The following is an 11,102-nucleotide window of genomic DNA, read 5'->3' on the forward strand; positions in this document are numbered from 1 at the left end:
GTATAGTCCTCTCAATCTCTAAAGTGGCTTACCATGTTTTGTAAAGATATATATAGCTGCCAGTTTGAGAAACTCATTCTTGTTTGGGCTCCAACTAATAACAAAACAGTAAGATAGCAGTCCACAACATGGCACCCTCTAGATATTTTGTTTTAGAATTTCCAGAATTCCTAGGTGTATGGATCCAATATATCTGGAAAATGCCTTGTGGTGAAGGTTGTTGAAGCGGCATAGCTGGGCCTCTAGGATGAATGGCTGGAGGCCTTAAATTTCCTCTCTCAGAAGCCTTCTGGGTCTATACACCCTGGGCTCAATTTCCTGCCTTGGTATAGCTACTTAATAGGAATTGCTGCCACTACCACTCTTCCAGGGACATACCTTTGCTTAGTATCCTCCTTCCTAACCCTGGTGTGTAAGATAGATAGGAATCCCATGACATCTTTTTACTAGCAAGTAAAGAAAAAGAAGGCAATAAAAGTAAAATAAATTTTATATCTACCTCCTGGCTTTGTAACATGAGCATGTGACTAGGGAAATCAATCTCCACTTGCTTGGGAAATAGATCAATCTTACAACATACAGACAAAATTAACTTAAAGAATGAAAACGAAAGAGAAAAATAAACTCTCTTTTGAACTTTAAATACAGTACTCACAGGCAAGCAGATAAATGGCAGAGGAGCTAAAGACAGAGAGCCATGAACATTTCAGGTAGCATTGCAAAGGAATCTCCAGTGGGATGATGCAGAAGGAAGAAAGAAAGGTGTGAGCTAACCATAAGATTAGTCTGTTACCTAAGGCTTACAATCACTGAATTTGTGTAAAGGAAATATACATCAAAAACAACAGAAATCAGGGACACACATTCCAAAATAAAAGTTATCTGAAATAGTATTTCTAGCTTAAATTTGTTACCCAATCCTTAGAGATAAATGGGTCTCTGCAGTAAATATATTCTTTTTCTTCCTCGGATTTTCCAGTTTCTAATACATTCCATCTTTTAATCAGAGGCTCAAGAACAATGTAACTTAGCTCCTTTTGCTAGCCCCAATACACTGCTTCTCCCCTAGATGTTTAAAAGATAAAAGCTGGTCCTGCACAGGAGGGGAAGAACTGGGAGGGAAACTCCTTTTCCTATGTGCTGAGGTAAGCGTCCTTCCTGCAGAGTAACCTAGTTCAGGCAGAGGGGTGTATACTAGGAAAGTCTGCAGTTTACATGACAGGCAGCCAGCAATCTGGAGTACTATGAAAGCAGGTTGGCTTCACAACAATTGTACTGATAAATGTAAAGGCATTAGAAGGGTACTGTAATAGGGTAAAAAAATATGGCTGATTAGGTCTTTGAGAGGCCCAACCCCAAAGCTCCTTCTTTGACTATCAGTGTTGACAACCCCATTGGCAAAGCCAGCTTCACCTTCCTCTTGTTCTTCCATTTGGAGGGGGAAAGACAGGGTGAAGGCAAAGGTGGCAGAAGCCAATTGCACACAAGTAGATTCTAGACAAAATCTGAAGGATTCTTGAATTCAGGGTAGAAGAACAAACTGGAGAATATGACCAAGAGTAACAATAGGAAACTACACAGTATTCTGTTTCCTGCTCCCTCTAAAGTTTACCTGGCAAACTAACTAGGCATTCTTTCAAAACAATTTTGTTTAAACAACCATTTCTAAATCTCGGCATGCTAAGAACTGAAATTCTGGAACATAGAGTGAAATAGCTGACAATTTTGAATGCCACGGTTTGCTGGCTTGAAACTGATGGTCTTCAAAATGCTTTTGTTTTTATAAAAAGTAATATGTAGAAAGAAACACCAACTTATGTATTAAAGCACTAACTGTCCTGAACACAACTTTCCTTAAAAAAAAGTCATAGTTCTACTGCAAATTATGCTAGCAAGAACATGTTATTTCTAAGTCAGAAAAAGCACAGATTGTTTCATGAACTTGTTTTATGCATACTTTTATTCACAGCAAAAGCATTATAAATCAAGTAAGTTGAATTTGCTACCTTTGCCTTCATCCTGTCTTTCCCCCTCCAAATGGAAGAACAAGAGGAAGGTGAAGCTGGCTTTGCCAATGGGGTTGTCAACACTGATAGTCAAAGAAGGAGCTTTGGGGTTGGGCCTCTCAAAGACCTAATCAGCCATATTTTTTTACCCTATTACAGTACCCTTCTAATGCCTTTACATTTATCAGTACAATTGTTGTGAAGCCAACCTGCTTTTATAGTACTCCAGATTGCTGGCTGCCTGTCATGTAAACTGCAGACTTTCCTAGTATACATCCCTCTGCCTGAACCAGGTTACTCTGCAGGAAGAATGCTTTGATTATATACATATTCCAAGTTTTTATTTCTAGTTCTCCATTCTTCTTCTTCTTTTATCATGCTGACAAACACAGAAGGGTATTTTTGGCAGAAAAGGGGAAGAATTGCCCATAATTTCATAACTAATATTCAGCAATGATACCAAGTTTGTCAGGGCCTTCACCAGTCTTCTCCAGATGAGGTTCTCAGCTGCCCACCTGTCAGGTGGCAGAGTCGCTCCTTGAAGGTGACATCAACAGAAAATCTTGCAGAAATTTTCTTCATGAGTAGCACTGAGAAAGCCAGAGAGCTAACAAAGCCTTCCTGTTTGTATTTTTTTCCCCTTCCCTTGAAGCATGTTGGCACTAGCTGCAGTAAAACCTAGTAAACCTAGTTTCCTTATTATGCAGTTCTGCTATGTACACAACCCACAATTTATGTGAGATTCAATGTTTTGGGGAAATGGGAAAATAGTATGTTATAGACCAGTAGGTCCTTCTGAAGATTGGGTCTACTAAATATTAATATTTTTCAGCTTATGCACGAGGTAGGTAACATGCTCAAATAAAATACAGTTGCAACCATGTGACCTCTGGACAATTGAACAAATACTATAATAAATAAGCTCTAAGCTTAGAGAGAGAGTTTCCTTCTTTGAGGAGATTCAATTTTAGATCCTTTATAGCCACCATAAGAAGTAGAGCAGCTATCAGTTGTCCCATCACTGGGACAGATTAAAAGAGAATTGATTGGTGTTGTATCATGATGTGATCTGAAGCAATTTCAGACTGTAATCTGATCTGGAAGAAAACAGTCCAGCCATGAACAATGAGAGGACTCATCCTCCAGAAAAATATCTGGTAGGACTATGAATGCTATTTTTTCCTCCCTTCTGCTTTGTTGGTCCATAGTCTGCAAAGGATAGGTCTCGGAGATTTAGGCACTTGAGGATTCCATCAAATAGGCAAGACTGTTCTGTCTATACATCTTTGAAAAACTAATACTCTTGCATATACTGTTAATAAAGTGGGTTCTTGTATTCAAAAGTTCATGACATACTAAAATCTGGTAATCATTCAAGTGCCATAAAACTCTTTGCTTACAAGGTATAAGATGATGATGATGATGATGATGATGATGATGATGAAGAATTGATTTTTATCTCAGCACACTATCTAGAAGGCAACAGGCTGAACGGAAGAAATGCTGTGTCTGGCTCTTGGAAATAATCTGAAGATAGTTGTAAATGGAGTCATAGAAATGTCTATTTAAAAATCATTGATTTTAATGTTACTTATTTCCTAGTAATTAAGTATAGAATTGTAGCCCAAAATATTTATTTATGGCAGTTATTAATTGGTCTTGTGCAATATCTAAATTTAAGTTTTCTAGAGATATGAAATAATATTCTTGCACAAAGGGAAGAATACAAATACAGTAAATAATTCATTGATCATTGTCATTCTGTAGGATGGCAGTTGCTTCCTGAAAATATCAATTCATAAATAAAGTTTATTCTTTCATTCTGATTTATTAGGTAATAGAAGAGAATAAGGTCAGACAATATGAATCAATCCAGAAACTCCTGAAAGAAAAGAATTCTTTTCGGCAAGCAATCAGCTACTCTGATCGAGCCAAACTCTTCTCAATATATCCTAGGAACTCAAGCAAGCGAAGGTCAAGGCCTAAAATCAGTGCCTTGCAAGAGGAAACAGAAGAAGAAGTTCAAGAAACTCGGCTGTGAAGATGCCTTGAGATACTTTCTCATACAGTTTCCCAGAATTGTTCTGAGACAGATACCAGAACAAATGAGCATAGAAAGAACACCACTAAAAATGCAGAAACCAGAACAGATTAAGAATTTAAATTACCTAATGAATGTGTACTCTATCTGCATAAAAAGCTTCACTGCAAGGGTCAAATTAGGTATCAAGGACATGTACATTAGACCCAATCCCACAGAAATTCTTCAGAAATGTCTTCTTTTTACAGACATGGGATGATAAGGATGGATAATTAGGTTTTTAAGTTTCAAACAGGATTTTTAAATATTACCACTACGTTAGGGTCCTTTTTACAGTATGTGAATATAATACAAAACAAGCATAGTTCACACTCATCATCTCTTAAAACTACAGTAAATCCATAAGCAGCCCTGATTCTAAAGACCTGGTTTTCTACATAAGAGAACAAACCAGGGACAAAAGTATGTGCCTTTTGAGATCATGGCAGAAGAGGTCATGAACTGTATTTATTATTGTGCAAATTATAGATATGTAGACTGTCAGCCAAACTGAACATTTATTCTCTGTATTAAGAAAAATGGAAGAACTGCCAGTGCTTAGTTTTGACAAGTTTGAGCATTTAAGTCTTAAAAAACAAAAGATCTCTTTAATTAGAGATTTTTAAGTTTTTCTTCCTATGCAGGAAAAGACAAGGGAAAGATGTGATTGAAATTTATATGGTTTTTGTAGTGCAAATGCATGGGAGCTGCATGACCAAAAAATTGGGATTATGCTAATTCATGCAACAGAAATTATGTTTAATTTCAAATAGATTATCTGTTATAATAGCCAGGAAAATAAGATTTAAAAAGTAGGAAGGTGGAATTAATGAATTGCAGCATTTGTCTTGGCCTGAAATAATTCAACCTTTTTGGCATTTTGTCCATTCTGCTTGTCAGATTAATCTCTGACAAACAAGGCACCAAGCATGAAAAGATCTTTTTTTTTATGTTGAAGTCTGGCTTAGTAGAAAGATACAAAAGCATCATTATTTGTCAGGGACTGCATTTCAGCAATTGCAAGCAAGGACAGAAACTTAGAATATGCAGATCGCCTAAGTAGAAAATGTCAGGGTGTGGCAACAAGATATTGAAGGAGGGAGGACTACGTAGCATTCCATGTGCTGTGTACCCTTTATGCTAGACTGCTCCTGTAAGACACAGTGGCTGATGCTCCAGAAACATTGTAGAAGAAGGAGTTAGCAGCTAGTCTATTTGTGCTCTATTTACAGACCAGGAGAAGGTAAAACTTTATGGATTTTTTAGGCAAATGCAAAATGTCTTGGGAGGCGCAGCCCCAGTAAATTATGATGAAGAGAACTATCCAACACAGGCATCTTTTAGGAGGTCAAGAATGATAGTAAGGATTTGAGTATTTCAGACAACTTCTTCGTTGGTTCTAGCCAACTTGTTAAGAGCAACATTTCTTTGAGACCTGGCATTGTTTTTATTTTTTTTAGAATTTGTAGTTTCTAGTGGAAAAAAATAACTTGACTTTTGTGATAACCATCTTTTATACCAGTCTGTTTTACAGTTAACTGAAATTTTTCTGACATATTTATTTAATAACTTTATTAAAAGTTACTTCAACACTCCTTTATTATGACAGTTCTATATTTTGGAAATAAAATGTATAACATAAAGACCGTATTTGAATGCAAAGGACTGCCATATATCTGAAAAATATTCTTATTTTAAATTTTTTATACAATTTAGAGAAAAATCTGTAATGAAGACCCTGGGTACTAACTGCTGCATTACATATTTCACTTATTTTTGTTGTCTTGATTTTTTAATGTGCAGTAGTGACATTGTCCTGATCTAGAGTGTGAGGCTGTGTAATGCAACATCCTGAGATCGGTTTTCTCCTTATTTCTACAGTGAATTTAGTCCTAGTCCTGATTTGGTAGCTGGGGCTCAGATCAAATGAGCAGCATCACATTTGGCAAGGCTGTTCCTGAGGTATCCTTGTGCTGTTCTGTATAGGCCTTTGTAGGTAATCACCAGCAGTTGAATTGGACCCAAAAGCCTACCAGCAACCACCGCAATGACTTCAAAATTGGTGTTCCGCTGCTGATCTGTTTTGCAACATGCTGGCCACCATATTCTGTACAATCTGCAGCTTCCGAGTCATCCTCAGAGGCAGCCCCATGTTGGGTGCATTACAGTGGACATCAGGATATGATTTACTATTGCCAGGGCATCCTAATCCAGAAACATCTATAACATCTATAACCAGCCAGAGCTGTACACCAGGGCCTCCATCTGCTCCTTCAGAAGAACCTTAAATCCAGGAGGGTCCCCAAGTAATAGATTATCACTTTCAGAGAAGCACAGCTCCATCCAGAATAACTACTGGCACTTCTTATAAAAATATTGATTGCCATGGTTCACTGACACTATTGTGCATTACATGTTAATAAAGTGAAAGCTTTGTATACAACCTCTGCTATAGGGTCATAATACAGATTAAATGAGAGGCTGTTCAAGTGAACAGAGCTAAATGCAAATTCTTGAATTGTCAGTCTACTAACATCCAATGTATGAACACTAAAACCTTATATAAAGATTATTTCGATAAAGTTGCAGAGTAGTAACCTTTTGCTTTCTGGTCACTAGATGGTGCTAGAGAGTTGGTACATTTTTATTTGTTCCAGATACTTATTAGCGCAACAGTTTTGTATCTTTTTAGGCAAACTTGGTCACACAGTCTATTTATCTTTGGAAAAATACTTTTCAACCATAATCTCATTATATATTTACTCCAAAGACTAATAGGCCTGAGTTTAAAAGATTCTGGATGACCCCTAGAATGAGAGTATTCTGTATCTGTTTTTGTAGCCCAGATGTGGCAGCTCTTTAATACCTGGGCATTTGATGTGGCAAAGGAACTTTGCAACACAAAAGCTTATAAAGATTCAATCTAGAAAATGGTTTCATTGTTTCATACTCTACAATCTAAACAATGCATGATTTATGTTTATTTGCACAGTTTCCTAGAACAAAAAAGAAACAAGATTTCTAATATACTTATGCAAAATTTGGAAGTCTTCCTCACTGAGACAGGAAGTCTTACTTTTTATTATGCCTATAGTACTGAAAAGAAAGACTTGATGTGTGAAGCATGTGTTTTCCTGATGCTGTTGAACTATTGGCTGCAGCTGCTAGGAGATCTTGTTCAGAATCTCTGGAGCATCACCATGGGATGCAGGCTTTGATATGGAAAGCAGCTATCAAAGAAATTTTGGTTACCAGGAGCCCATACCTGTCCCTGTAATAGAGGCAGTTGGGAGAAATCAAGCAGCCAAGGACAAGGTAAAGGAAGCAGTTATCTGAAGCAAAAGCAGCCAATTCAGGCCCAGCCTGAACCAAGCAGCACGCAGAACAAGTCCCATGTGTGTTTTCAGAAGGATAATTATATCCTAAAGACCAGCTTAAGTAATCCATCTAAAGCCTTTCTTTGGAACTGAATATTCAGTCGTTTAGGATATTTTCAGGCTCTGAGAAGATGCTGAGTAACATTGCCAGCAAATTTAATAAGGCACAAGAGGATCTCCTGTTGTATTCTCTCATTTTGGCTTGCTGTGCCAAAATGCATCTTTGGCGTTCCCGTTTCACTAGGACATGTTCTAAAATTAATTCACAACTGGAGCATGCTCTTTTATAATGTCAGGTTTGTCACTGTGCACCTCCACCCACAGTGGAAAATGGGTATCCATTCGTAATACCTCTGTTTAAAAATATTGATCTCATCAGCTATATAATCACAAGGATTTTTATATGTTTCATTCAGGGATTTGTTGACGATGCAGTGAGGATAAAAAAAATGATCTGAAAGCTGTAAGAAACTGCATACAGGATTTTATTCAAATTTTGGAGAGAAATAATTTCTTCATTCATGGACCCAATCAAAGGAAAGGGGAGTCAAACTGTGCATCTGTTCAGCCAGCAAAGTGATAAAAATATTGCATAATATGAAGTAATACACTGTAAAAACAAAAAGAAAAAAAATTGAAACTTCATACATATACAGGTCTTCATAACACAGAGGATTGTAGTAAGTGATAAAATCAGTGATTGATAAAGAACAAGAAAATTAAAATCTATAGTGTGCTCATATTTGCACTGTTCCAGCCATGATATAATAGAAATATAGTTGTAAAAATCATAATGACGCTAAGCATCTTCTCTTGGAGAAAAAATTTTCTTTAGACAAAAGATATGAGATCCCATTTAATCTACAGATAGTCTCCATTTAGTGACCATGACTGGGACCTGCAACTTGGTCATTAAATGAAGCAGTCACTAAGTGAAACCGTGACTGTGCTTATGATCTTACTTCAGTTTCCTTTGCTTTACAGACCTGCAAAGCTTGTAAATGTGAGGATTGGTTGTAAAGTTACTTTTTCATCACCATAATAACTGTGAACAGTCACTAAACAAGGCAGTTGCTAAACAAGGACTACCTGTATTCAGTTTGAAAGATGAGGTAACACTTAGTGGTTGAGGTGGAACAGAGAGAGAGATTTTACTACAGCTGAATTGCTCTGAAACAAACCATGTGCAGAGGTATCCACAGGGTATAGTAAAAAAAGTGAAAATGTCAGCCACAATGTTGTGACTGAAGCTCCACCTTTTTTATGTGTGTCACACATAAAAATTGGGCAAAGCTTCAGTCACACCATAGTGGCTGCCATTTTCACTTTTTTTAACCATACCCTGCGGATATGATTGAATAAAGTGCCATACGATTATTCTTGTGACACGTGTGTGTGCGTGCGCGCGTGCGAGAAATATTTGCAAGAATCAGGAAACGGGGAAAAGACCCTGAGAACAAACCTAAACTATGACAGTTATTTTCAGCAACAATACCACTGTTAGCAGTGAAACAAATGCACAATGTTGAATTTTGCCCTATGAAAAATAATCCCAAATGCACAATGAGACAAGGGGAATGCCCTTTTTCTTTCAAGGTGAAAAATTTATTTTAAAAATTTAAAACAGCAAAAGTAACAGAAATGGAAAGGGTATAATTAAAATTGGAACAGCAATTCTAAGCCTTACCTCCCTGTGAATAAGCTGCTTTTGGATGAAGGATGCCCACCACTAATCACAAAGAATTGATCAAGTGCTGCTGTTTTCACAGGAAGGATACAGGCCAAATACGATGGCCCTCGCGTTAGTTCCCATGCACGAGGCAGAGGGACAGCATAATGTAAGCCTACTCTGGAAGCACTCCAACTCCTTTTGCCCAGTGATGCTCATTTCTACCTATTTGGGGAACGAACTGCATGGCACATTTTAAAATCAAATACATCATTTCTTATCCAGCTATATGGGAAAAACAAAAGTCAGCTAGTCTCTCGTATTCTCAGGAATTTAGATTGCCAGAGCGTAGAGATTTCTGAACAACAGTAGCTTTTGGGAGCAGAGACACAATGTACTGATTCTGTTCGCACCAATGATTTATTTTGAAAACACAGTGTGCATTCAAACATTTGAGCTTCACATTCTGACAAAGCCTGCATGAGAGGTAAGCTAATTTTAAAAAACATTCAGCCTAGAATGGAGAATGGAGATCACATCAAGGCTGTGTTCAGTTAGACCCAGGATAAACCGCTTGTGCGTTCCAAATGTCTGGACCATTCCCATCAGACCCAGCTGCCAGGACCAATTGCATGGGATTATGGAAGATGTTATGTTGTTTGAAGAGCATCAGGTTCCTTACCATCCAGTGATGACCACAACACTGCCTTTTTATTTTCAGAGATCCATGGCAGCATCCTACGTAACTATTACCTGCAATGTGGTTCAGACTTCTGACGTCTTTCCCACAACATTGACTGAAACTGCATTTTTGCATTTATAGGTCTTACTGGATGTTAATAGAAGCACATTGCCTTGAATTGCGACAGCCTCAGCTCTTTTAAACTGGTATGGGCTGTTGACAAGTAGCAGTGATTTAATGGCTACTTAGTCTCCCAGGTCAATAATAGTGCTGAGTAGCACAACTTATAAAAACTACTTATTTCCAGTGATACCATAAACTTACTCAAGAAAATGACTGGATTGAATTTCAGGCTGGCACACAGAGAAAGCTGCTCCTCTTTTTCACAGGAATTTAAATGAACGGTGGATGCATTAGGGCTAATGACTGAGCTGTTAAAATCTTGGCTGTATGACACCAGCCATTTCCATGTCATTAATAGAGGTCGAGTTTTAATTAATTTTTCATTTCATCTATTTTCTTGCTACATTTTCCAAACAATTATATTATTTCATGCTGATTGTTTTTAAGGAACCTACTAAGAAGCTTAATTCTTCAAAATGCATGGATTGTGTGAAGTTGTACCCAAAAGCAACTTTCCACTCATCTAACCAAATTGTATTGATTTAATGATGTACCCTTGTAGAAATAAAATGTTTTTTTTATTAGAAATTATCTTGAATATCTAACCCTGGAACACCAAGGTGTAAAAAGATATAGCAGAGAAACACCTATGGGTCACTTCCAGCACACATGTGGGCTTCAGAAGCTAGTTCATGTACTTGCCAAAATTGTTTATGCATTTTCCCCAAAGCAATGGATCAGCACTTGGGGAAGACAATTTCATTCATTCAGCATGGTAGCAATTCTGCTACATGTCTATCTTCTTAATGTAGGAATTATAGTATTCTTCTTCTTTTCCATGTGCCAAGTGTCCCCAGGAATGCATTTGACTATCAAGTGGGGCATGTGTGTATGAAAGAATGTGGCTGTAGAAATAGGAAAGCTCAGTGTCTGAGCATCTCTCCCCACTAGTCCAAGCCTCACTCAGCAGCATGCAGTCCCTAACTAACCACACCGTATAGCCTTTGGGGCATGAGATTGTTTCCATCTGTTTTAAAATAAGAAAGCAGCTGCATGCAAGAACTAAACTCTAAAGTTAAGAGTCAGATTTCAGCTTTAGCACAGAGACAGAAAACAGCTGACTACACAAACCCACGTAAGACAGAAACAAAGATATTGCAGAAAC

At 37.5% G+C, this 11,102-nt stretch overlaps 1 protein-coding gene across 1 annotated transcript in view; it reads left to right on the forward strand.

Moving 5' to 3' along the window:
* Nucleotides 1-4,678, forward strand: part of CFTR (CF transmembrane conductance regulator) — a 98,494-nt gene extending 93,816 nt beyond the window's left edge. The window contains exon 27 of the mRNA XM_063309508.1: nt 3,841-4,678. Coding sequence (XP_063165578.1) covers nt 3,841-4,047 — 207 coding nt within the window. The 3' untranslated portion in view covers nt 4,048-4,678. The remainder of the gene's footprint in view (nt 1-3,840) is intronic.
* Nucleotides 4,679-11,102: the final 6,424 nt, after the last annotated feature.

This window comes from Candoia aspera, chromosome 7 (assembly GCF_035149785.1).
Source record: "Candoia aspera isolate rCanAsp1 chromosome 7, rCanAsp1.hap2, whole genome shotgun sequence".
Taxonomy (NCBI): domain Eukaryota; kingdom Metazoa; phylum Chordata; class Lepidosauria; order Squamata; family Boidae; genus Candoia; species Candoia aspera.